This window comes from Acanthochromis polyacanthus, chromosome 4 (assembly GCF_021347895.1).
Source record: "Acanthochromis polyacanthus isolate Apoly-LR-REF ecotype Palm Island chromosome 4, KAUST_Apoly_ChrSc, whole genome shotgun sequence".
Classification (NCBI taxonomy): domain Eukaryota; kingdom Metazoa; phylum Chordata; class Actinopteri; family Pomacentridae; genus Acanthochromis; species Acanthochromis polyacanthus.
Genome location: NC_067116.1, coordinates 15971450 through 15993916, shown reverse-complemented (window position 1 = coordinate 15993916; position 22467 = coordinate 15971450). Strand labels below are relative to the sequence as shown.

Sequence of the window (22467 nt, the reverse complement as noted above, 5' to 3'; positions counted from 1 at the left end):
CTAAACATGCTAAAAATGGCTTCGCCATCCTGTGGAAGGCTTCGCCTATGACGAAGTGGCGAATGGCTAGCGCAAGCACAGCATTATAGCAAGATGAAATCAGCCCAATCCAAAAACATAAATGAGCAACTTGTACACACCCTAATTTTCTCATCTCTGGACTATTGTAACTCTCTATTCACCTGCCTGAACAGCTCAGCTATCATACAGTTATACAGCTGGTTCAAAACTCGGCAGCAAGACTACTCAGTCAACACAGATAGCATAACTCCAGTTCTGGCAAAATCACACCGGCTCCCCAATCATTGTAGAATTCAGTAAATAGAATTATCAAAATTGTGCTGCTAACATTGAAATCTCCACAAGGCTAAAAATAAAATTGGCAAATTGTAAATTCAATTGAATTAGAACAAGTAAAAATCATATAATGATAATAGGAAATGATTAATTGATTCCACTAAGCTTCCATATTATGTAATAAGTATCATAATGCCCAATGAGTAAACTAATACCAGTTTGCTGTTCAGATGACCTTATTCAAATCATTATCTTATTACACACAACCTTAAAGCCTATGAGACTGTCAGACAGTCAAATGCTCTTGTCAAGTACACATCTGAAGTCACAATTTGTACTATATACTTTACGTTACTTTAACAGACAACCATATAAAACAATTTATATTTTAAGTCACAATGAAGGTGAGGAAACAGTACAAAAACATAGATAATAGATGAAAAAGTAAAAACACTAAACATTAAATTGCCAAGAACTCACCAATGTAGTGTTTTTCATTTGAATTTTCCATCTATTCTCTGAAGTTCCTGTCATCTTTCTGTGGGCAAACAAAAAACAAACATTAAAGACATGCATTAAGAAAAACTGACCCATTTGAATGGTGAAGCCAAATATCACTATTCCTCTTTTAAATTAAGAATATATCACATCTTATCCAGCTTAATTCAGTACACAGTGGACCATGCTTATGGTGGTGTGGCTAATGATTGCTTACTTCCAATTAATACAGTTTGTGAAGTGAAAGAGTAAGTCCTATCACTGACTTGCTAAACCCTCTAATTGTGTCAGCTGTGACTACTGTGGCCTAAAAGGTGGCTACCGTTAGCAAATGTTACACAGCTAGTTAAATTCCTATAGTTGTATATGCATTTCACCACTCTTAAGATGTTTGGAGTGCATTTGTAAATGGTTACATTAGCTTTCTAGCAAATACAAGACAGCTGCAACATGGCTGAATGTGAGTTGTAGGGATTAGCTACCTACCCTCCCTAAACATTAGCACTTGAGACAGCATTTTGTGCACAACCACAAATGTGCATGCAAGTGTTCAGAGAAAGCTAGCATTAGCTTGCTACTTAGCTTGCTAGCAGTAGGATTTAGCCTAACCAATTACAAACCGACAGCTAGTTTAGTTGACTTTCAATGTAAAACCACTGAAATAAAGACATTAAATGTATTTATTTTATACTATAGCATCGCAAGTAAATTGCACTTACTGGAAATAACTTCCTGTCATCTTCCAGGCTGGTTCTACTCTTTATTAGCAGGACGAGAAATTGCTAACCAATGACAGGACTTTAAGGAGACCTAAGCCTTTAAGGTGGACTTAAATATTCAAATTCATCTTTCTGTCATCCTCATTCCGGTCTTATTCTTCTTGTTTGACAACACAGCTCGTAGGTACATTACCTAGGTCTCATACTAATTTAGACTGTATCGGCATGATTAATTAACGGGTCTATCATATGGACTATAGTTTTTAACAACATTACCCTCATGAATAAAATCAAACCACTTTGATGCATAAATGACATTTACCAATGTAGGGCCTGAAATCACTTTTGGCAGGTGGAAAACTTTTACATGAGTTGTATTGGTCTTTAAAAGCTATTTCAACCTGTAAAAACAACAGGAATGGTTATAATCTGGGGCAGGGTGTAGGTAAGAATGCAGAGACGTAAGACAATGCCTTTTTGTCACGACACCTGCAAGCTGTAGGTAGGAGACGCCTTGACAGTTTGACAGGTGGAGTAGAGGAGGGGGGAGGCGAGAACGGCGGGCTTTTACGACACTTCTCCTCCATTTACGGCATAAACACATGGACGTCTGAGAGCCGACAACATGAGAGGTCAAAAGTTATGGTCCTAATCTTTTCCAGAAACGGAGCGTAACGCAGAGACATGGTAGGTCAAACGCTATTTAATAAGTGGGACGAAAGTGTGCCAGTAGTTGCATACGCTAGAGGCTTCCGGAAGTGTCAATAACGTTCATTTTATATAGCTATGCTAACGTTAGCTTTACCCGAGTGTAGAAATGACCCAACAAGACAGGAGCAAACTCGGCTAACATTTGACGTACTTCAAGTCAGCTCACCGCTGTTGGAGCGGAAAATAAATATCTAATGGTGGACTGAAATACACGTATAAATCCTGCAATTGTTGTTAATATGCTGTAGCTCGGTCATGTGCTGTTTGTTTACATTGCTACCATGTTTTCAACGTTTTTGTGCTGTCCTGTACTCTGTCTTAAGGCCAGCTCCATGGTGGCAGTGGGACTGGCTCTGGCTGCAGCTGGATTTGCAGGTCAGTAACTCCTTTCAAATATGTTGTCTGAAATATTGTAACACAAGACAAAATACTGCTTAAAGCCCTTTCAAATGTCCCCAGTAAAACAAAGGAACCACACACACACACACACACACACACACACACACACACACACACACACACATATGATTATTTTATGTGCAGCACTGAAAGACAGATGGGCACTATATATATAGTTTTAAGCTTTTTTGTTTTCACTTTGCACAGTATTTGTGATTTCTTTTTTTTTTAAACTCCTGTAATAATTTTTTCACTAGGGGTCTAGCAATCATCAGCTTGGCCAATTATCATTTCCAATCTTCAACATTTGTCTGATTATTTGTATTGTTTTTCTTTTTTTGAAGCCAATTTAAGATTAAAATACAGTCTTCTAAAAAGGCACCACTGTGGCTCAGACTCCCAGACTTTGAGGAATGCTTTTGTAAAGTGCATAAATACTCTGAAGCTGCCTCGCTGTCAGCTCATCAGATTCATGAACACTCTGATACTTTTCCTCTAGTGAATCCACATATATGCGGACTTTCCTGAGTCATTTGCCCATAGTTCATACCAAAATTGGTGACATATAAAAGTTGGATTCCAGCTCGACACAAAATGTAAACAACCCAAACATGGCTGGAACAGGGAGGAAATCTGCCAGCTGATTTCCTTGTTAGTGACAGAATGGGGCCGCTTGTTGTTGTGGTTATTTATTGCCCATTTGTGACTTGTTTGTATTTTTACTCAAATGTCTGCGTAGGATTTATACACTGATCAGGTATAACATTATGACCACCTGTCTAATATTGTGTTGGTTTCCTTTACGGTGCTAAAACTCCTCTGATCCAGTGGGGCATGGACACAGGACCTCTGGGGATGTCCTGTGTCACCGGGATGGTGGCAGTGAATTCTGTGGGTCCTGTGGGTTGCAGGGTGTTTCCTTCAGGCTTATCCTGGCACATCCCACAGATGCTCAGTAAGATTTGGATCTGGGGAGTGTGGAACCCAGGTGAACACCTTAACTCTGTCGTGTTCCTCGGGTCACTCCTGAGCAGTTTTTGCAATGTGACGGGATGCTTTGTCCTGCTGAGGGTGGCAACTAACATCAAGGTCTGCTGTTGCCATGGAAGGTGGCGGTTGTTTGATCTGCAGTGTTTGGGTTGGTGGTACATGTCAAACATCCACATGAATGTCAGGACTCAAGCTTTCCCAGCAAGAACGTTGCATTTTAACAAGATGATCGATGATAGTCACTTCACCTGTCAGTGGTCATAATGCTGTGGCTGATCAGTGCAGATGCTCATAGATTTTCTGACTTTTGCCTGTGTGCTAAATTGTACAAACACTATCAACACAAAGAAAGAACAATAAGCAAAGCAGTTGATCAAACTGCAGTGACACACAAGTGACACCCTTAGAAGTCACACTGTTGACCCTTGGTTTTCACTGTTTTCTAACATTGTATCAGGAAATCTACTCATTAATTCAGACTGAAAGCAGTTCAATACTACTTTACGTCTGATTTTGCATTCTTCTGTGATATGCAAATCCACAAATTTATATGTCAGCTGAGTTAACATACATTTCCCCTCCCCTCCTCTCCATGCAGGTCGTTATGCCATGCAGGCCATGAAGCAGATGGAGCCTCAAGTGAAACAGGCCCTTCAGAGCTTCCCCAAGACGGTAAGAAGGAAAACATGCTCTGTAAATAACAGTTTGATGTGTGCTTCAGGTGTATCAACAAAGCAGATATACCTTCATCTTCTCATTTCATCAGCATTTTGTTTTTAGTATTCCATCAGCATCATTTCCTCTGAACGTGTGGTTACAGGCTTTTGGAGGAGGCTACTATAGAGGCGGATTTGAGCCAAAGATGACAAAGAGAGAGGCTGCCCTGGTTTTAGGTGTCAGGTATGTGGATACACATTCTGTATCTGTCCACCACATAGCACTGTTTGTCAGTTCAGTCCAGCAGTGATTTGTTACTCTGCACCCAGCATCAGACATACAGTGGACTGATGGATCAGTCAGTCCCAGTTGTGGAAATGTCAAATTGTTATCTGTCTCTCCACTTGTTTGCCGTGATAATTCACTCTTGTTCTGCTTTTCAGTCCCACAGCCAACAAAAACAAGATCAGAGAAGCCCACAGAAAGCTGATGATCCTGAACCATCCAGATAGGGGTAAGTGGAAGACTTATACATTTTTTAAAATAATGTACAGATTATTTTTCTGATTAATGTTTTGTATGTAAATGTGAAATAATGTTGATCACATGCCATCATCAGATGTCTTGTTTTGTCCAACTGACAACCTGAAACCTAGATAATAATTCTTTTATCATATATGACAAAGCCAGGCAGCAGTTCATGTCATGTAAGAAGCTCTGCATGTTGTATTTTTATGTACATTTTGAAGTGTGGAAATAGAAAATGTTTATGAAAAATGTAAGACCACAAAAAGCAGATTTGGCAAAGACAGTTTTTTGCTTGCTTGAAATGGAAACACCTTTTTTTGAATGAGTTCTGAAAATGCAAACATTTCACTCAGCTGACTGGATCAGATGTAATCACTTCCTTTGACGTCCTCGTGTCCGGACAGCGTGAAACATGTCGAACACCAGCTGACATTAAAGAAAAATTACAACTTTCCTGACTGAAAACAGTTTCTCTCAATTTTTCTATTGCGAGATGGACGTTTTATTCATTCATTCTTTTTCTTCAAGTTTTTTTTTTTTAAGGATTTGGCAGACAACTGGCTTTGTTCCCAGCAAAACTTTGCTTCATTTTGACTTGATCATTACATGGAAACATGGTTAACGATTGATATATTTCACCGTTTGTTTGAAAAATAGCTGAAAATGTCAAATATCAAAATAGTTGGCGGTTATTCTGTGTTGATGAGTACTTTCTATTATCTAAAACATTTATCTGCATTGTTCAAAGTGTCGCTTTGCTGTTTGAAGATGACTCAATGTACTCCATTAGCAAGTGTATAACGTTAGTCAGTCTGTAGCATTTTGGAACTCTTTGGTTTCATTCCAGTCAGTTCTAACAGGGAAGAGAAAGTTTGTTTGGCTTAGAGTACTGTGGTATGCATAGTTTAAAGCCAAATTTGATGAACTCCAGCCATGAGCACTGTGTGTATGTGTGTGTGTGTAATCCTACAGGTGGCTCTCCTTACATGGCAGCAAAAATCAATGAAGCGAAGGACCTGATGGACGGCCAGACCAAGAAGTAGATGCGAAGATGCCGACTTCACTCAGCTCTAATTCATGAATGCACTGACTGAGTTGAGGGACACGTGATGTTTTCTAATTATTCTCAATTAAAATCACACTGTACACACTGTCAATGGAATTCTCCATTTTCATGAACTGATTTTTTTGGATTGTTTTTGGAAGTTTGTTTCTAATATTTTACACTTCACAGAAACTGAAAACTGGTGTTTTATATTTTTAGAAGTATTTTGAAGACCTGCTGCACTCATTTTTACCTCGCTAACATGTCCACATGGTGTTTCTAATATGCTGGAAGATGTATCATGTGTGAAATAAGCAGTCAACACCGTCGCTGGCTGAATATTTTGTCTTGAAACTGCAGCACTGGAAAAAATGCCCCTCTCAAAAGAAGAAAAATAAAAGCTTATTTCAAGGAACTTTTACCTTGAAATAAGTGGAAAAAATCTGCCAACAAAACAAATGAAAAATAACATATTTAGAATACTGACATCTTTAAATTTGCAGGGAAAACTTATTTTAAGCTATATTTTACAAGGATTGTCAAGCTGATTTGTCTTAAAATGAGTCAAACATGCTTAAAAAACAGTAGTTTTTCACTTGAAAATACATTTTTGCTTTAATGTAACCTCCTAATTTGAGATTATTAAACATATTTTGAGTTTTCTTGTAAAATACAACTCAACACAAGATAATTTCAAGATAGTTTGACTTAAGATATTTAAGATGCATTGTTTTAAACCATGTGAGTATGATTGTGTGTCTGTATATGTAGCCCTGTGACAGACTGGTGACCTGTCCAGGGTGTCCCCTCCCTTCGCCCGAGTCAGCTGGGATAGGCTCCAGCACCCCCCGCGACCCTAGTGAGGATAAAGCGGTGTATAGAGAACGGATGGATGGATGATTTAAACCTCCTGTTGTCCTCATTTATGACCACCAAAAAATATTCTTCCTCGTTTGAAAAAAAATCTGAAAAAAAATCTCTAAATTTCTCAACCTTCAGGAAGAAAATTCCAATAATTCCATAAAAGGTCCCTTAAAAGTTTTATTTTAAAAATCCCCCAAATTCGGCAAGAAAATGAGTAAAAATCTTTCAAGAAATCCTAAAAATTTCTGAAGTGATTACATTTCTAATGTTTTCTTAGAGAACATTCACAAAAAAATCAACCAAAATCCAGTGAAATTTGTTGTATTTTTTTTGTGAATGTTCTTAAGAAAGATTTTTAACATTTGTTTTTTTCCCACCAAAAATGTTCTAAGATTTCCCAAAAATGTTGAAAATGTGGACATCAGAAGTTTCACTGTGAATTTTTTTCCCCACATTTTCAAACATTGAAATGGGTCAATTGTGACCCACAGGACATGAGGGACGAAAGAAAAGCAGTTTTTCAATGAAGATAACATTAAATGAATGATAAATCCAGTCTAGACATTGTTAATGTGATAAATGACTATTCTAGCAGGAAACGGCTGGTTTTTAATGGAATATCTCCATAGGGGTACAGAGGAACATTTCCAGCAACCATCACTCCTGTGTTCTAATGCTACATTGTGTTAGCTGATGGTGTTGAAAGGTTAATTGATGATTACAAAACCCTTGTACAGTTATGTTAGCACATGAATAAAAGTGTGAGTTTTCATGAAGCTGCCTATGTGACATCAAACTTTGGAATGATAGTGTATGTTGTGCAGCTTTAACAGGGTTTAACAGTCACTTTTCATGGATTCTCATGTGGTAATGCTCCTTTACATTTTAAGTCTATTACACTGCGAACGTTGACCTGAAATTGTGACTTTAATCCAGTTGCAGTCACAAATGTTCCCAAATCATTCAGCTGTAATTAGCAGACTTAAAACAGACATGGCATAAAAACTGTAACCAAGCAGCTTTTTTTTTCATACTTCTATTGACAGTCTAAACCTACAGTAGGAGCGGTGTCACTGAACATGATGTAACGTACAATGTGGAAGTTTACAGCATGGAGAAGCTTCACCACTTACGTGAGCTAACGGTAACAAGTCCCAGTAATTTCAAAAGCAGTTATAATGTGCTTTGGGTTTCATTTATTTATGGTTTCATAAGTAAACTGAAAAATGACAAATGGTTTAACAAAAATGTGAGCTACTCCTCTAAACTCGTCATCAGACTGGGAGGACTTTCGGCTCTGCAGCAGAGCAGCATTTCTGCCAAACATGATGTGATGTCAGTGTTCAGTAGTGAGCCAGACAGTCGGTTTTAGATCTACATGGAAGATCAAGTTTATTTAAGAACTACCTGCATACAAAACATATTGCACATCAACCAACCAGACGATCCTTAAAAAAAAAAAAAAAACAATATACTGTAGTTGACCCAACAAAAACAAGTGGGATTTTACAACTCTCAGTAGTCCAAATTGTCATTTTTCTGAAAAGAAAACCTTCTGGTAACGCATGTTTTAGTGTCAAGAAAAAGAAGACTTTTTTTATTTTTAAATACTGTACATTTTTTTTTCAAATAAAATAAATAAACCAAATAAATCTCCTTCCTTAGTGGAACAGTCATGACCAGTTTCCAGCCAGCCAGTGTGGAAGAACCATGAAAATGACATCGTGGTCACCTGGGCCTGGTTTCCTAGAATCACCTCAACACCAGGGTGGTCATGTTCTTCCAGGGCTTTAGTAAAAGTGGGCACAGAAACATGCTTTGAATCTGCAGGTGAAACAGCACTGAGGATGAACCTGCCCAATGTTTAGCAGTGAGATGTTCCCAGGAAACCCAGCTCTGATGGCTACATTTCTGTCCAGCACTAAACAGTAACGGACCAGTTTCCAGACTCAACTACAATCAGCTCTTCAACACAAAAGGTTACGTTTCAGTGCAAAGAAAACAACTCCTCTATTGTTTCTTTTCCAGACACGCTGTAATAACATTTCATCTATGACTGAAGTGGTTGCATATTGAAAAACAGGAAGCAGCTAATGTCAAACTCCTCAACAGATTTATATATATATATATATATAGAAAGGATAACTGGATTCATCCCCCCCTTCCCACAACATTAAGAACAAGACACACCTGATTTTAAAAAGATGCCTCTGAAATCCTTTTAGGGCATTTCAGTGTTTGCCTTCAGCTGCCCACAGTACACACATAGGAGAACTTTTAGCGCATGGAGACACCTTATATGGTTCCACTGCAGCAGATGAAGGCACACAGGCAACACAGAAATAGGTGAAAGGATTTCAGATGGTGTGCAGAGCCAGGCAACAACATGTTGAATCTACTCTCAAGGCACAACAGCTGATCGCATGTATGTCAAACATACCTGGGATTCCAAGAAACCTGTCTGCACCGTGTTACTGCTCATGCAGAACATCTAATTTACAAACTACTTCAGATGCACAAAGCATCCTGAACAAAGGTTGTGGAAGCATCTTTCTGAGTCCACCTGGTACAAGGCAGGCATTGATTTGTTCTAAAACCCTGCAAGATTATTATTTTTTTACCATAAAAAAGTACTGCTGCATTTATACCACAGTATGGGTTTGAGTGGAATCCCTGTCTGCATTTTATGTATAAATACTGTATTCAGTCCAACCCAGAGTGCTCAATGAAGAGAGGGCTGAAAAGTACAGCTCATGTACATGTCTGTGAGTCTGTGTGTGTTTGACTATCTTTGGCAAGCTGATACAGGAAGAACTATTGTAAAAACAAAACAAAACTGTAGTAAAATGGATAGTTGGACAGAATACGTGTAAAGGGAAGGTTAAGGTTTCGACCTCTAAAACTTGCACAGCGGAACAGGTTTCAAATATTTGTAAAGTAAAAAAGAACAGTGCTATTTGTATTTAAATGTTAAGATTCTCCTTTGAGGCTGCTCCAGAGTCACGGAGATTCAATCCAGTGCAGCCACAGAATATTTGAAACCATTTCCTTTGCTCAGATCTGACTAGGAGAGCCCGTTAACAACAGCTTGTGGGCTGGGGTCCTCCTTGTAGGACACTTTGGCAGGCCTGTCGCTGGAAGACCTGGGACCTCTGGTGTCGTTGTTGCCCTCGCCGTCGGCAGTGCTGTTGCTGGAACCATTGGTGGCTGCCGGGGCGGACTGCGGGCTGTGCTCAGCGATGACGTCCACCTGACCCTGAACGGAAAGGAGAGACCACCTGAAGACAATGCATTTCTAGTGTATTCAAGCTCACTGGGCATTACAGCTGCACTAAGCAGAAACCTGGGAAAAACGAAAGAAAATTTGAAACTACAAGAAGTCCTCGGTTTATGACGACCTCGACTTATGTCGTTTCGCCGTTACGTCGGAACTGATTACGGGCCGGTCCTCAGTTTAACTTACGATGTTTGGTTGTTATGTCAGAACTGGTTCAGTGGAACTAGGTGGCGAGCAGAGCGGACGAAGACTGTTTGTACAGTAGTCACGCTGCTATAAGGCTTTGTTTACATTTGCCACCACATAGATTATGCTACATTCGCTAACTTCATGATGGCTCCCAAGCGCAAGTCAGACTCACAGTTTACATTTTCGCTGGTATTTTCTGACCGAGTTGTGTTTCAGTGTGAGCTAATGACTGTTTTTCTTACTGTAGTTGTACAAATCTGTGAATTGATCGATTTCGTGATGCAGGTAACGGCTTTGTTTACATTTTCACTGGAGTTCCAACTTACGGCGGAAATCGACTTATATCACACCGTAGGAACAGAACTCTGATGCAAGTCAAGGACCCCCTGTATATGAGCTCTCCGCAGCTCTTTACTGTCCCTGGTAGAATTCCCTCCCACCGCACAAGCACAGGTATACTACCGTTCAAAAGTTTTGGGTCACTTAGAAATGTCCTTATTTTTAAAAGTAAAGCAGTTTCTTTTCAATAAAGATAACATTAAATGAATCCGAAATCCAGTCCAGACATTGTTCATTTGGTAAATGACTATTGTAGCTGGAAACAGATGACTTTTAATGGAATATCTGCAAAGAGGTACAGAGGAACATTTGTCATGCGTGTCTCATTCCTGCTTTTAAAACCATTTTAAGCCTTTTTGAACTCACGCAGTCAGATACTACAGCAGTTATGTCAGTTAAGTCTGTGAGTTTTAGTACTAAAGCCTTAAGGTTAATGATCCTATGTATGTCTGCCCACCCCCCCCCAGCAATATCTGATTATTTACACTTCGTGAGGTAATCCATACTGAAGGACAACTCTTGAAAAGCCTCTTTTGAATTAAATGAAACAACATAAATAAATTTAAAAAAAACAAAAATCAACATTCTACGTTAGTTATTACTGTACGCAACATCACTCAAAAACATATTAATGGATTTGGATGAAGTTTTCAGGGAAGGTCAGAAATGGCACGAGGACCAAGTGATTACATTTTGGCAGTGATGTGGTTTATAGTCTGGATCCACGGATTTGTTAAAGATTTCGGTATCATTGTAAGGTAGCAGCATTACGTCACTGTAACTATGACAACAAGTGAACACTACATCAGCTGCCTGCTGACGATCACATGATTGCAGTCGTACTACAAATCCACCACTGTGGACTTATCCATTGGAAATGATACGACTGAGCAGCCTTGGCGGAGTACTGCGCTCTCTGAGTGCTTTTCTTATTCTAAATTTTGACACCAAGATTTAAATTTTGATGGAAAATGTACACTACCAATCAAATGTTTGGGGGTCTCTTATAAATGTCTTTACTTTTGAAAAGCATTTTTTTTTCAATGAAGATAACATTTACTGAATCATAAGTCCACTCTAGACATTGTTAATGTGATAAAAGACTATTCTAGCTGGAAACGGCTGATTTTTAATGGAATATCTCCATAGGGGTACAGAGGAACATTTCCAGCAACCATCACTCCTGTGTTCTAATGCTACATTGTGTTAGCTAATGCTGTTGAAAGGCTCATTGATGATTAGAAAACCGTAGTCAGTTATGTAAGCATGTGAATAAAAGTGTAAGTTTTCATGGAAAACATGAAGTTTCCCGTGTGACATCAAACTTCTGAACAGTAGTGTATATGCACTTTTCATATATGAGATACAAAAGCCAGCCTTCTGAAGTCCAGTTTCTCCTCAGACTATTTGTAGTATGATATGCTGAAAGGTTACTATGGAGCTTTTGTGTGGCAATGCCAAAAAATACTGCCAACTCCAGCTGTAACTGACCAGACACAAACATCACACAATGAAGTAGCATTTATCTAGCATTCAGATGGAGACAAATCAGTTTAATGAGGGACTGACAAACATCCTGAGCAGCTAGTATTACAACTTCATCAAATTTATCTCTAGTCTGCAAACAATTTGTTAACACATCACATGCAAGTACTGACCACATCTTTGCTTTTCTTGGAGTCCTTGGTGGTCATCTGTCTGCTCTGAGATTCAGCCCTGGATATGTAGTCGGCCACAGTCACTGCACAGAAAAGACAACAGAGAAAAAAACAACATTGGCAACCAAAGAAGGCAGAAGCAGTGACTTAGAGCGTTTTAATCCGTGCTGAGAAATGTTCAGCAAATATGTCCCAGATATTCAGAGATTAATCAGAATTTTAACGGCATCTTACAATTCCTGTTGATTAGTGGAACACAGACAATGTTGGAACACCTGACAACACGACCAGTAGCTGTAGAAAGCAAGCCTGTGTGTCACTTTTCACACAGCAACAAACGTTTATCCCTAATAGTCTGAGAGAAGCTTTCTAGGAATTTTAAACTCAACAACATTACAAAGAACGTGTTAGTCAGGTTTACTGTTACACCACACAAATTTGGAATGCAACTTTTGTAACGACTGCCTGACGACACACAAACAAGTCTCAGCCGTTGTAGTTATTAGTAAAGTGTTGTACCCATTAAAGGACAAAAGACACATACTGAGCATACTTAGTGCATGCAAAGCAACCAGGTGTAAACACTTGAATGTAGCCAACCTAATTACTGTAGAAAATTATCTTTTACAGTATTAAGATGACAATTCTTATGACTGTCAACCAGCCACATTTAATTAATTAGCAAAACCCTTAAAGGACACGCCGCACTCAGCTACAAGGTTTTATTCGATATGTTCTTGGTGGCACACACACATGAAACAGAGTGCACAACTTTTTAGCTAAGCCATTCAGAGCAATGACCAGTGAGGGCATATTAGTGGTTCCCATGGTTACCTGGCTGCCTCTCCTCAGGCAGGCGGACGCGGCGACGTCGGCTACGATTACGACGCTGAGGTTTAGCTTCCGAGTCATCTATGGGTGTTAGGTCGTCACAAAGAGAGGTATTGGGGGGCTTAAATTGCTTTTAAAGCAGAGATGTAATCTTTGAAGTGCATGGGTTTCTCTGACATTGAAAATGGGAAATGATGCTCTGCTGCACATCCCTGACAAATAAAAACTGCACTAGGCTATTTTATTCACTTCTGTGTTCCAAAAAATTCTTAAAACCTGTATGCACTGTCTGTCTGCATGAATGAAGTCTTATAAAGTGATCTCACCATATCCAAAGACTTCCATACCTATTCCATTTTCACTCATTGAGGCGTTGTCAGACTCGCTCATGCCATCCATCAGTGTAGCATCCTCATCTGTTCTGCGTCTTCGAGACCTTCGGCGGCGGTTTGCAGGCAAGTTGGACTCACTGGCATCGGTATCGGCTGTCTGGTCTGTCTCTGTGTTTGTCTCTATGACTCCATAGGCGTGGTTGTCGTCATGGTCCCGATGCCCTACTGTAGGAAAAATCAGATTTACAAAGAACAGGTCATGTTTAGATGTATGTTTCAATAAAAAAACACAAATTTACATGTTGCATATGTGTTTTAACATTGAAATTTACCAGAACTGTATCCTCCTCTTGCTCCTCTTCCCCGTCCTCCAGGCCCCCCTCGGCCTCTGCCGGGTCCTGGTCTCCTGCGGCCGTCTCTTTGTGGCCGTGAGCCTCTATCTCTGTCCCTGCAAATCCATCAGACAAAGTGGTACAGAGCACAAACAGCTGGCATCAACATAGCACACAAAACTGCATATCTTTTGTCCATCTTTCAGTCTGACAATGCAAAGCTACCTGTCGTGGTCCTCTCCAGCCAGTGACCAGTCACTCAGCTCATCCCTGCGCTCTGAATCAGTCTCAGAGGCGTTGGACTGCTCTGAGTTTGTGCCTGAATTTAAGCAGACACATAAAGGTAGAACAGAGAGAGACAGAACAAGGACAATACAGGATCTGTTACAGAAACAAATAATCAATACTTGGGAATCTTATTAGTGTCCACACACTTAAACTGCTGCATTATTTAGGGGAAATCCTTATGCAAACACTCCAGTATCTGGCAACAAACAAGTCTAATAGGGGTATGAGATTTTTAAAGGTGCCAACCGTATCCAGTGCTGTAGCTGTGGCCTCTGCGCCCACGGCCTCGACCGTTGTAGGAGCGACTGACATGCAAGGAGGATGAAGAGGCATTGGCACTGTTGTCAGCATTATATCCTCCTCCTCTCTCCCCTCTCTCTCCTCTCTCCCTGTCAACTGGTCGGTGACCCTGGGTGATCTGACGTAACTGTTCATCAATCTGCAACCGCTCCAGACGAAGCTGCTCAACCTCCTAGAAGGGAAGAAGAGATGGTAAGAATATAGACTAAAATATACAAGGCAAATGGAAAAGCAAAAAATATGATACGAGTGATTGTACATTATTTGTGTTTATGAAAAACAAGCAAATCTGAGATTTTTTTTTGTCTGTCTGAAAAGACTATTATTGGATCCACATGTATAATAATCATACAAACATCTAAAAAACATCCACTTCGCCTTGTGCATCTTATGTTCAATCTTGCTAGTCTCCTCTCCCTCAGCTCTTCCTCTAGCAGCTGGCCCTCCTCAAGAAGCCTCACCATGTCCTACACACAGTGCAAAAACAAACACACACGAAGCACAAGCGTAGCACAAAACATGCAAACACAGTGCAAAACGCATACGCAGCAAAGCACACACCACAAAACAGGACAGTCATATCTGTGAAGTGTTCATTCAAAAACTGTATATTATGAATTATTATGATTAGATCATTAGAATTATTTGACATTCACAATGAATAAAGCAGACTGAAGACTGCAGTGGTGATCCAGGTGATAAATGCTGTAAGGAGGTCATAGCAGACATTTCCACTATGAAATGCTACCACACACCTTCATAATCTTTATATTTACTGCATACAGACATGTCCTGTATCATGCTGTGTTTTTGAGTCATATTAAATTATATATGTTTCTTGATTGGTTTTATATACTTCCTCATCAAGCATCACTCTAGCACTCAAAGCACAAACTCAAAGCAATGTTGCTTCAGCAATACTTATGAAGAACTGTTAACATGCTGACAGCCAAGTGGAGTAAGTTAGGCCTTGTGAATGGCGATGTGATTAACCAGGAGGGGCAATCATAGGCAGCCTGAGATAGCTGTACATTGATGCTGTGGCACTGAGTGAAAGAAAAGACTTGGAGGACACACAGACAAACATGTATCAAGGACAAGCCGTTTTCCCCAGTTCACAAAGATGTGGCCTTACATTGAGGTAAGAGATGTGGTACTCCAACAAGACCTGAACATTACCGATACTCTCCTTAGTACCGACAAAGGTGAATGGGACCATTCCCTGTGTCAACAAAACACAAAAACACAGCACATATGTTAGTATGGGACTGTCTGAGGCAGACAGGAAGTGCACTTCATCTGTGCAGAGTTAGAAACATTTGTGACACTAATTAGTGTTTTCTAGATGGCAGTAAGCACGTCGCTGTGGCAGGCTTACTTCTTGTCTAGGCTGCTTGTTATCATTGTCTCCTTCTATCCGGACCCTCACCACTCCGGATTTGTCCACAATCTCCTGGATGACCTTACCGTTCTTACCGATTACTTTGCCTGGTGACACAAAGCAGGGAAAGATGAGAAACAGCAGTAGTAGTTAAAGCCAAAAAGCTGAAACTTACAGAAGGAGTAAATATTTTTTGTTCCTTCCCATTGTCACCAAGTGCTTGCTCAGAAAAAAATTCAAAGGAAACTTTGGATTTGTTGGGTTCTCTATTTAAAATTTGTAAGGTTTTCCCCTTACTATGTCAAGAGCTATGAGGTGACATGTTGTAAATTATATGAACAAAATTTAACCGAATATAGGAAAGATATTGTTATTTTTAAATATTTTTGTCATATTAAGGATTAACTTTTAAGTTACACAAATATAAGGAATGCAAGATGACTGTCTTGCAATATACTGTGCGTGACTGCCATAACATGCCAATGTGCCAATTACCAGCACAGTATGTCTTTTTTTTACAGAAGGTTTTTGGAATTTAAAAACTCAGAAATGTTTGTGTCTTCATACCAACAAGGTTCCTCGGCACCTGAACAGAATCCTCCAGAAACTCCAAGTAGCTCCTGGCCTTCTTAACTGCCTCTGCTGTCTACAGGACAACACAATTTTGCATAAAATTAGTACAATCTGGACAGAATCCAGTCACCTAGTTCTAACCACATAATGACCATTGACAATATCAGCAAAAACAACCACAGTAAAATGACAATTCAAAGGAGACATAATAAAAACTTGCTAATAATACTTTTATATGAGGCATTCTTTTCGTATTAAGTCATATATAATCTGCCATACAAAAAATTGCCATGTATTTGTTACAGTGCCCATGCCATCCCGAGGACACCTTTGATTACATGTAGCCACTTGACACACTTGTTAGTATGGTAACTGATGCCCACTGCTGCTGAAAAATTGGAAGGACCCAATGCTGAAATAGCTGAAACAATTTGTCAAATTACATGAAATAAAAGGAAAAATCTTTTGATTTCCAAGAGGGAACCCTTTTTCACTTTGATCTTGGCTATACATTTTTTGTCACTGGTTAAGGGCCACACAACAGCTTACCTCTCCATAAATCCTGAATGTCCCTGTCTCCTCATCCAGCTCAATGGCAGTGACGCCTGGAACCTTCCGTGCTTGCTGGATGTTGCTGCCATGGCTTCCGATGGCCAGGCCCATCAGATCCGGTCTCACCATAAACTCCTCCTGGAAGGACGACACCAGGTGTCTGGAGTTCTACACAAACACAAGAACGCAGTCGTATCCATGGTGTTAATCTTAACTGTGGTTAATTTGCAATCCATGAACTTAATTATTTTATATTTACATTTAATGCTCTAGCTAAAGCTTATATTCCTAGAAAAAATTGACCAGTAACAAACACCATAACACACAACATAAAATTCTGCTCCAGTAGTGGTTGAAGATGCTAGTTAACTAAATGACCCTGTGGCAACAGGACAGTCAAAAGACAAGAAAAGTAAAGCGTCAACATCACATATGGTGTCCTTTATATGTAACCAGTTACCATGATGTAGTATATCTGTGCAACTATCAGAAACTTAATGAGGCCATCGGAATATTTTCTTTTTTTTTTTTTACCACAAACTCTAGTCTTTTATTTTACATACAAACATGAAACTTTGTGCCATGCAGAGGTAGGATGACATGACTTCAAATGATTCAGATATTGCTGGTACACTACAGCATTATGAGCAAAACTATATATGTTCCTAAAAAGAAGTTCAGTCTCTGTGTTGTCTTAGCTAACTTTATATGGTACCATTATATCACCATCCACCCTTCATGTTACCATAGTTACTGACTGACCTACTGTGGACGCCTGTTGATTTATTTCCAAAGGTACTACAATACAAACAGTACCTGACCTCCAGGTCACTACAGTAAAATATTTTTTCTTGTTACGGACTTACCTCCAGGTGTTTTGTGGCCTCCTGGTTGCGTGACATTAAAAGCAGCTTGGTTCTCAGGCTCCGCAGATGCATGTCACTCAGCAAAGTCACACGTTTTGCTGTTGTCTCATTGGTAGACTTAACACACACAAACACACAGAAAATGAAATAATTATGCAAATTTGAAGAGCTGCTCCTTCGTTGATGATAAGTAATGTAAAGGAATAGCTGAGTCATGCACAACACAGGCATGCTGAGCATTACAAATAGAGCTGCACCTAACGACGCGTCGACGAGTCGTCTGAGCACGATACATCATCAAAAGCGGAAGTGAGCGCGGAACACGGACGAACGTCGGCGCTGCAGCGTGAATACATAATACATGCACGATACCGCGCCGACGTTCGTCCGTGTTCCGCGCGCCAGTCGGAAGGGAATTTCTGTTGCATTGCGGGCTCACTTCCGCTTTTGATGACGTATCGTGCTCAGATGACTCGTCGACGCGTCGTTAGGTGCAGCCCTAATTACAAAGGTGTAACGCATCCTGCAGGAGCACAGACAACATTATATGTATCTAAATGTCACCACAGAATTACAGCAAGCCAGTTACCACAATCACTAGCTGACTGGTCTCGGGGCAGTATGAGATGCGACAGGCTCCCACAGCTTTCTTAAAGTCCTTGTGGGCATTCTCACTCTGGCACCTGTAATATCAGAAAACTGTATTACTTCCAAATCGCTAATGTAAACAAATTGCTTACATTAGCTCAACATCTGACATACAGCTGACAGTTGGAAGTGAAGAAATGAGAAGACAGACAATCTTTACATCCACAGTAACTGATCTACTGTAGACATGTGCATTACCACTGCTAATACAGAGAACAAGATTATGAATTTGAGATCTGTCCATCTCTAATGTGCTTATTGTGACGGTGCTGTACGTACGCTTCTTGTAGATCCTGGGGAACAGGGACAGTGCACTTGTGAAAGGAGTTCTTGGTGATGGCCTTGTTGGTGTTGACTGGACGCAGACGCTCGAAGGTCACAATTTCATTGTAGGTGGCATCACAGGCTGCATACTCAATCACATAGAACTAGAAATACAGACAGGTATAATGTGTAAAATAAAACCTCTATCCATCCAGCCCTTATCTATACTGCTAAATCCTCATTGGGTCGCGGGGGGCTGAAGCCTATCCAGCTGATTTAGGGTGAAGACAGGGGACACCCTGGACAGGTCACCAGTCTATCACAGGGCTACATATACAGACAAACAATCACCCTCCCATTCACACCTAAGGGCAATTTAGAGTTATCAATTAACCTAAGCATATTTTTGGACTGAGGAAGGAAGCTGGAGCACCTGGAGAAAATCAATGCATGCACAGTGAGAACATGCAAACTCCATGCAGAAAGATCCCTGGAAGGCCAGAACGCGAACCAGGGATCGTCTAGGTGCAATGCAGAAGTGCTAACCACCACACCTCTGTGTAGCCCAAAATAAAACCTAGACACACCAAATCTAACATATTGTATACAGCAGTACAACAGTAAAAGTAGGTATTCAACTTGCTCTTTGAAAATATCGACAAAAACTGTGTTTAGCCGCATTAGCATTTATGAAACAGTTCTGCTAATGACCAGGTGTTATAAGTTGTCAGGATAATAACAATACTGCTGAAACAGAATCAGTAAAAACGTAATATAGGAACAGCAAATATTAAATATAGAAACTTTTGTTCTGGGCTGCACAGTGTGATACTGGTTAGCATTTTTGCCTTGCAGCAAGAAGGTCCCCGGTTCAAATCCCGGCCTGGGCCTGCGCTCTTTCTGCATGGAGTTTGCATGTTCTCCCTGTGCATGCGTGGGTTTTCTCCGGGTACTCCGGCTTCCTCCCACAGTCCAAAAATATGCTGAGGTTAATTGATGACTCTAAATTGTCCGTAGGTGTGAATGTGAGTGTGATTGTTTGTCTGTATATGTAGCCCTGTGACAGACTGGCGACCTGTCCAGGGTGTCCCCTGCCTTCACCCGAGTCAGCTGGGATAGGCTCCAGCACCCCCCGCGACCCTAATGAGGATAAAGCGGTGTATAGAGAATGGATGGATGGATGAAACTTTTGTTTCTAACAATCAATACTCACATCTCCTTTCATCATGCGGACTTTGGCTAACCACCATCCACAAGGTTCCTGTTCATTGGCTCTGGAGAAGATCTGCCAGAAGATTAGGAGAGACCCAGTGTAAGGCAAAGACAGAGAGGAACAATTAAGGACAAAAAGAAAGAAAAAACAAGACTATATCTGTGTCTGACTCACCTCCACCTCCTCGCCTTCTCCAATCTCCTTCTTGGTGTCAGCAGGTGGTGGCAACCTGACATCACTGAAGGGCACCTGGCGTTCTGGCTGCCAACTAAAAAATGAAAGGAAAAAAAAGGCTTCAAACATATTTTTTTCTGCATTTGTTTAAATGTTTTGAACTTTACATGTGTATGAATGCAGTTGAAATATAGTAAAAACAGAGACTCACTTGTTCTCAAAGGCAATGGAGAGAGAGTCATCGTGGATGTCTTTGACAAAGCCCTGCAGAAAAGACACAGACACAGTCAAGTGACTGAAATTACATGCTACGTATTTAAAGGTTTCGAGTGACGTCTAGCCATCTGTTGGAGATGGTTTTCCATGACTGGGTCCTCATTTAGTTTATCTTGTGCATGCATGCAAAAGCGCACTCAGGTGAGAAGAAGGACACTGGGAAGAAGAGGGTTTTTTTTCATAAATATGGCTTTAAAACTAGTTGGATGTCTGTCATAATGCAACATTACCTGTATTTAAAATTAAAATTTAAAGGATGGCTGTAGCAATCAGTTGTGGTTATAGGTATTACGTTCTGGTCAGTTAACAGGTAAACACACCAAACAATCTGGGGATCCAGGTTCTCAAATGTGTGGACTTGACACTATTTGTTGTCATGTATGATGGCAAATTTCATATTGCTGACTTTTAAAATAAGTTGGAAAAACTAAAAAAATGAATTTAAGAGATCTGAGAAACTGTCATTGAAATATTATAGTATTTTTAAGTGAAAAAAAGCGTTACTCAGCAGTGAAAAAATAGTTTGATGCTTCCCATAGGAACATATTTTTTACAAATGCCAGTATTACCACATTATATGTATATGTACCACCACTACTTACACTGTGGTTTACTATTTATTATTTAAATGTAGTTTTCTATATTCCTAGTTTTTCATCTTTCCTGTTAAGTTATCGGCCACTTGAACTTCCCTCTGGATCTAAAAAAGTACTTGTCTATCTAAATACATACACTTGAGCTGTATATGCTTTTTGATTAGCTATAAAGACTCAAGAGAACTGAGTATTTTCAAGATATTTCAGACATGTTATTTAGGAGATTTGACAGTCCTGTGTGAAGGGCGCGGTCAGTTACATCACATTTTTAAAAAAGCCATAGAATCACACAGAGGTGTAACCCAAGAGTCCAAAATGCAGCCTGGGGAGGGTGATCCAAGTGTCTCATGAAAGCAGGGTTGGGTAGACAAAGAAAAACAGTCAGGATGGAGAAAAAAAATACAGTACTGCTGCAGTAACCTGAGGCATAGAGGTGAGACAAGAAAAGGTGGAAAAGGAAAAGGAGATGAGAGAAGGGGCGAGGACACACACAGGGATGGTGAGAGGAAAAGAGACGGGAGCATTACTTTAGGCAGCCGGTCTAGAAATAGCTTTTAAGTCTGTGGTATCAGTGACCCTCTCCTGACATGCCAGCTGGTCAGGATTGACAAGGAACAGCTGGCTCACACATTCACATAGAAAAAATAGCTTAGGCATGATGAAGTATCAAATAATAGACAGCGACAGTCAAGCATGGAGTCTGTGCAGAGAAAGAGCTCTAAATCACTGCCGTAAACACAAAACAACAAACACTTTAACACGCTACACGAACAAACCCTGAGTTAATAACCGTTAAAAAAACGACTAAACGACGTGCAGTAACAGTCGGCTGCACGCGCAACTTACTTTAGCCACATCTTTCGACGTCAACAGTTAGGCAACTAGCAAGTTAGCTAACTTTTAGCTCGGTTAAGCTGCCACCACAGTCAAGCAAAATTATAAACACCTAACAGTGAAGTTATATTCGATTTGTCGCAGACATGATCGCATTTCTTCATATGTGGCTTACAAGAATGTCGCTTAAAAGTGACAGTTGGCGAAGACTTCCGAGCGATGCTAGCTTAGCCTGCTAACACTGGCTAGCAGTGCCTGTGTAAGCTAATGGCAAGCACTTAAGTGGGTTCTGAGCAAGTCGGAACATGTTGTCGTGGTCCAGGAGACTTCAACTACGATACCGTATCGTGTTTCAAGCTTTTATGTCCGATACCGTGTTAATAAGCCGGTATTTACCTTGTAATAAGCCCCGTTGGAGCCACGGACCTCCACCACCAGTTCTTCCATATTGGACACGCAAAGGATGTTGGGACGACAGGTGCTTCTTGAAGCATCAGGGCAGAAGTTTGAGGAATGAGGAGGTTTCTGCTCTTCACTGCTTTCACATATTGCTCCACACTCATTCAGTCACAAAAGAGGTAAGACGTGTTGCCATGTGGAGGACTTCAAATAAGCTTTCTGCTGTTTATTCCTCACTTACTGCTATGTTTGTGGTATTATATTGCCCTGTTGACACAAAATCATGACTGCCAGAGTAGCCTGTTCACATCCCACTTATCCCATAATGCAAAAAAACCACACACGATTGCAGTAAAAGTCATACATATGCAATTTTATTTCAATAAAAGTTCATGCTTTCAGTCTACCATCGCCTGCTTTAAGTATCAAAGGTACAC

General features: G+C 40.2%; 2 protein-coding genes across 8 annotated transcripts; one reads left to right on the top strand and one right to left on the bottom strand.

Moving 5' to 3' along the window:
- Positions 1–2066: 2066 nt before the first annotated feature.
- On the top strand, positions 2067–5956 carry dnajc19 (DnaJ (Hsp40) homolog, subfamily C, member 19). Its single transcript, XM_022197919.2, has 6 exons — positions 2067–2201; positions 2549–2600; positions 4213–4286; positions 4435–4514; positions 4715–4785; positions 5772–5956. The coding sequence occupies exons 1-6, from the start codon at positions 2199–2201 to the stop codon at positions 5840–5842; spliced, it is 351 nt and encodes a 116-aa protein (XP_022053611.1). The 5' UTR covers positions 2067–2198; the 3' UTR covers positions 5843–5956.
- A 2127-nt stretch (positions 5957–8083) lies between these two features.
- On the bottom strand, positions 8084–22140 carry fxr1 (FMR1 autosomal homolog 1). 7 transcript variants are annotated; one of them, XM_022197940.2, is made up of 18 exons: positions 22028–22140; positions 20137–20189; positions 19926–20019; positions 19752–19823; positions 18554–18702; positions 18216–18309; positions 17627–17743; positions 16758–16928; positions 16203–16281; positions 15633–15742; positions 15390–15476; positions 14201–14426; positions 13892–13985; positions 13667–13782; positions 13350–13559; positions 13006–13083; positions 12172–12254; positions 8084–9964 (listed from the first exon to the last, which is right to left on the bottom strand). In XM_022197940.2, exons 1-18 carry the CDS (start codon positions 22076–22078, stop codon positions 9773–9775), a joined length of 2076 nt encoding a protein of 691 aa, XP_022053632.1. In that variant the 5' UTR covers positions 22079–22140; the 3' UTR covers positions 8084–9772. The 7 variants fall into 7 exon arrangements, with proteins under 7 accessions (XP_022053632.1, XP_051803406.1, XP_051803407.1 ...); XM_051947446.1 differs by lacking the exon at positions 13006–13083 and adding an exon at positions 14611–14721 and having other exon boundaries at positions 15390–15485; positions 22028–22139; XM_051947447.1 differs by lacking the exon at positions 13006–13083 and adding an exon at positions 14611–14721 and having other exon boundaries at positions 15390–15482; positions 22028–22139.
- Positions 22141–22467: the final 327 nt, after the last annotated feature.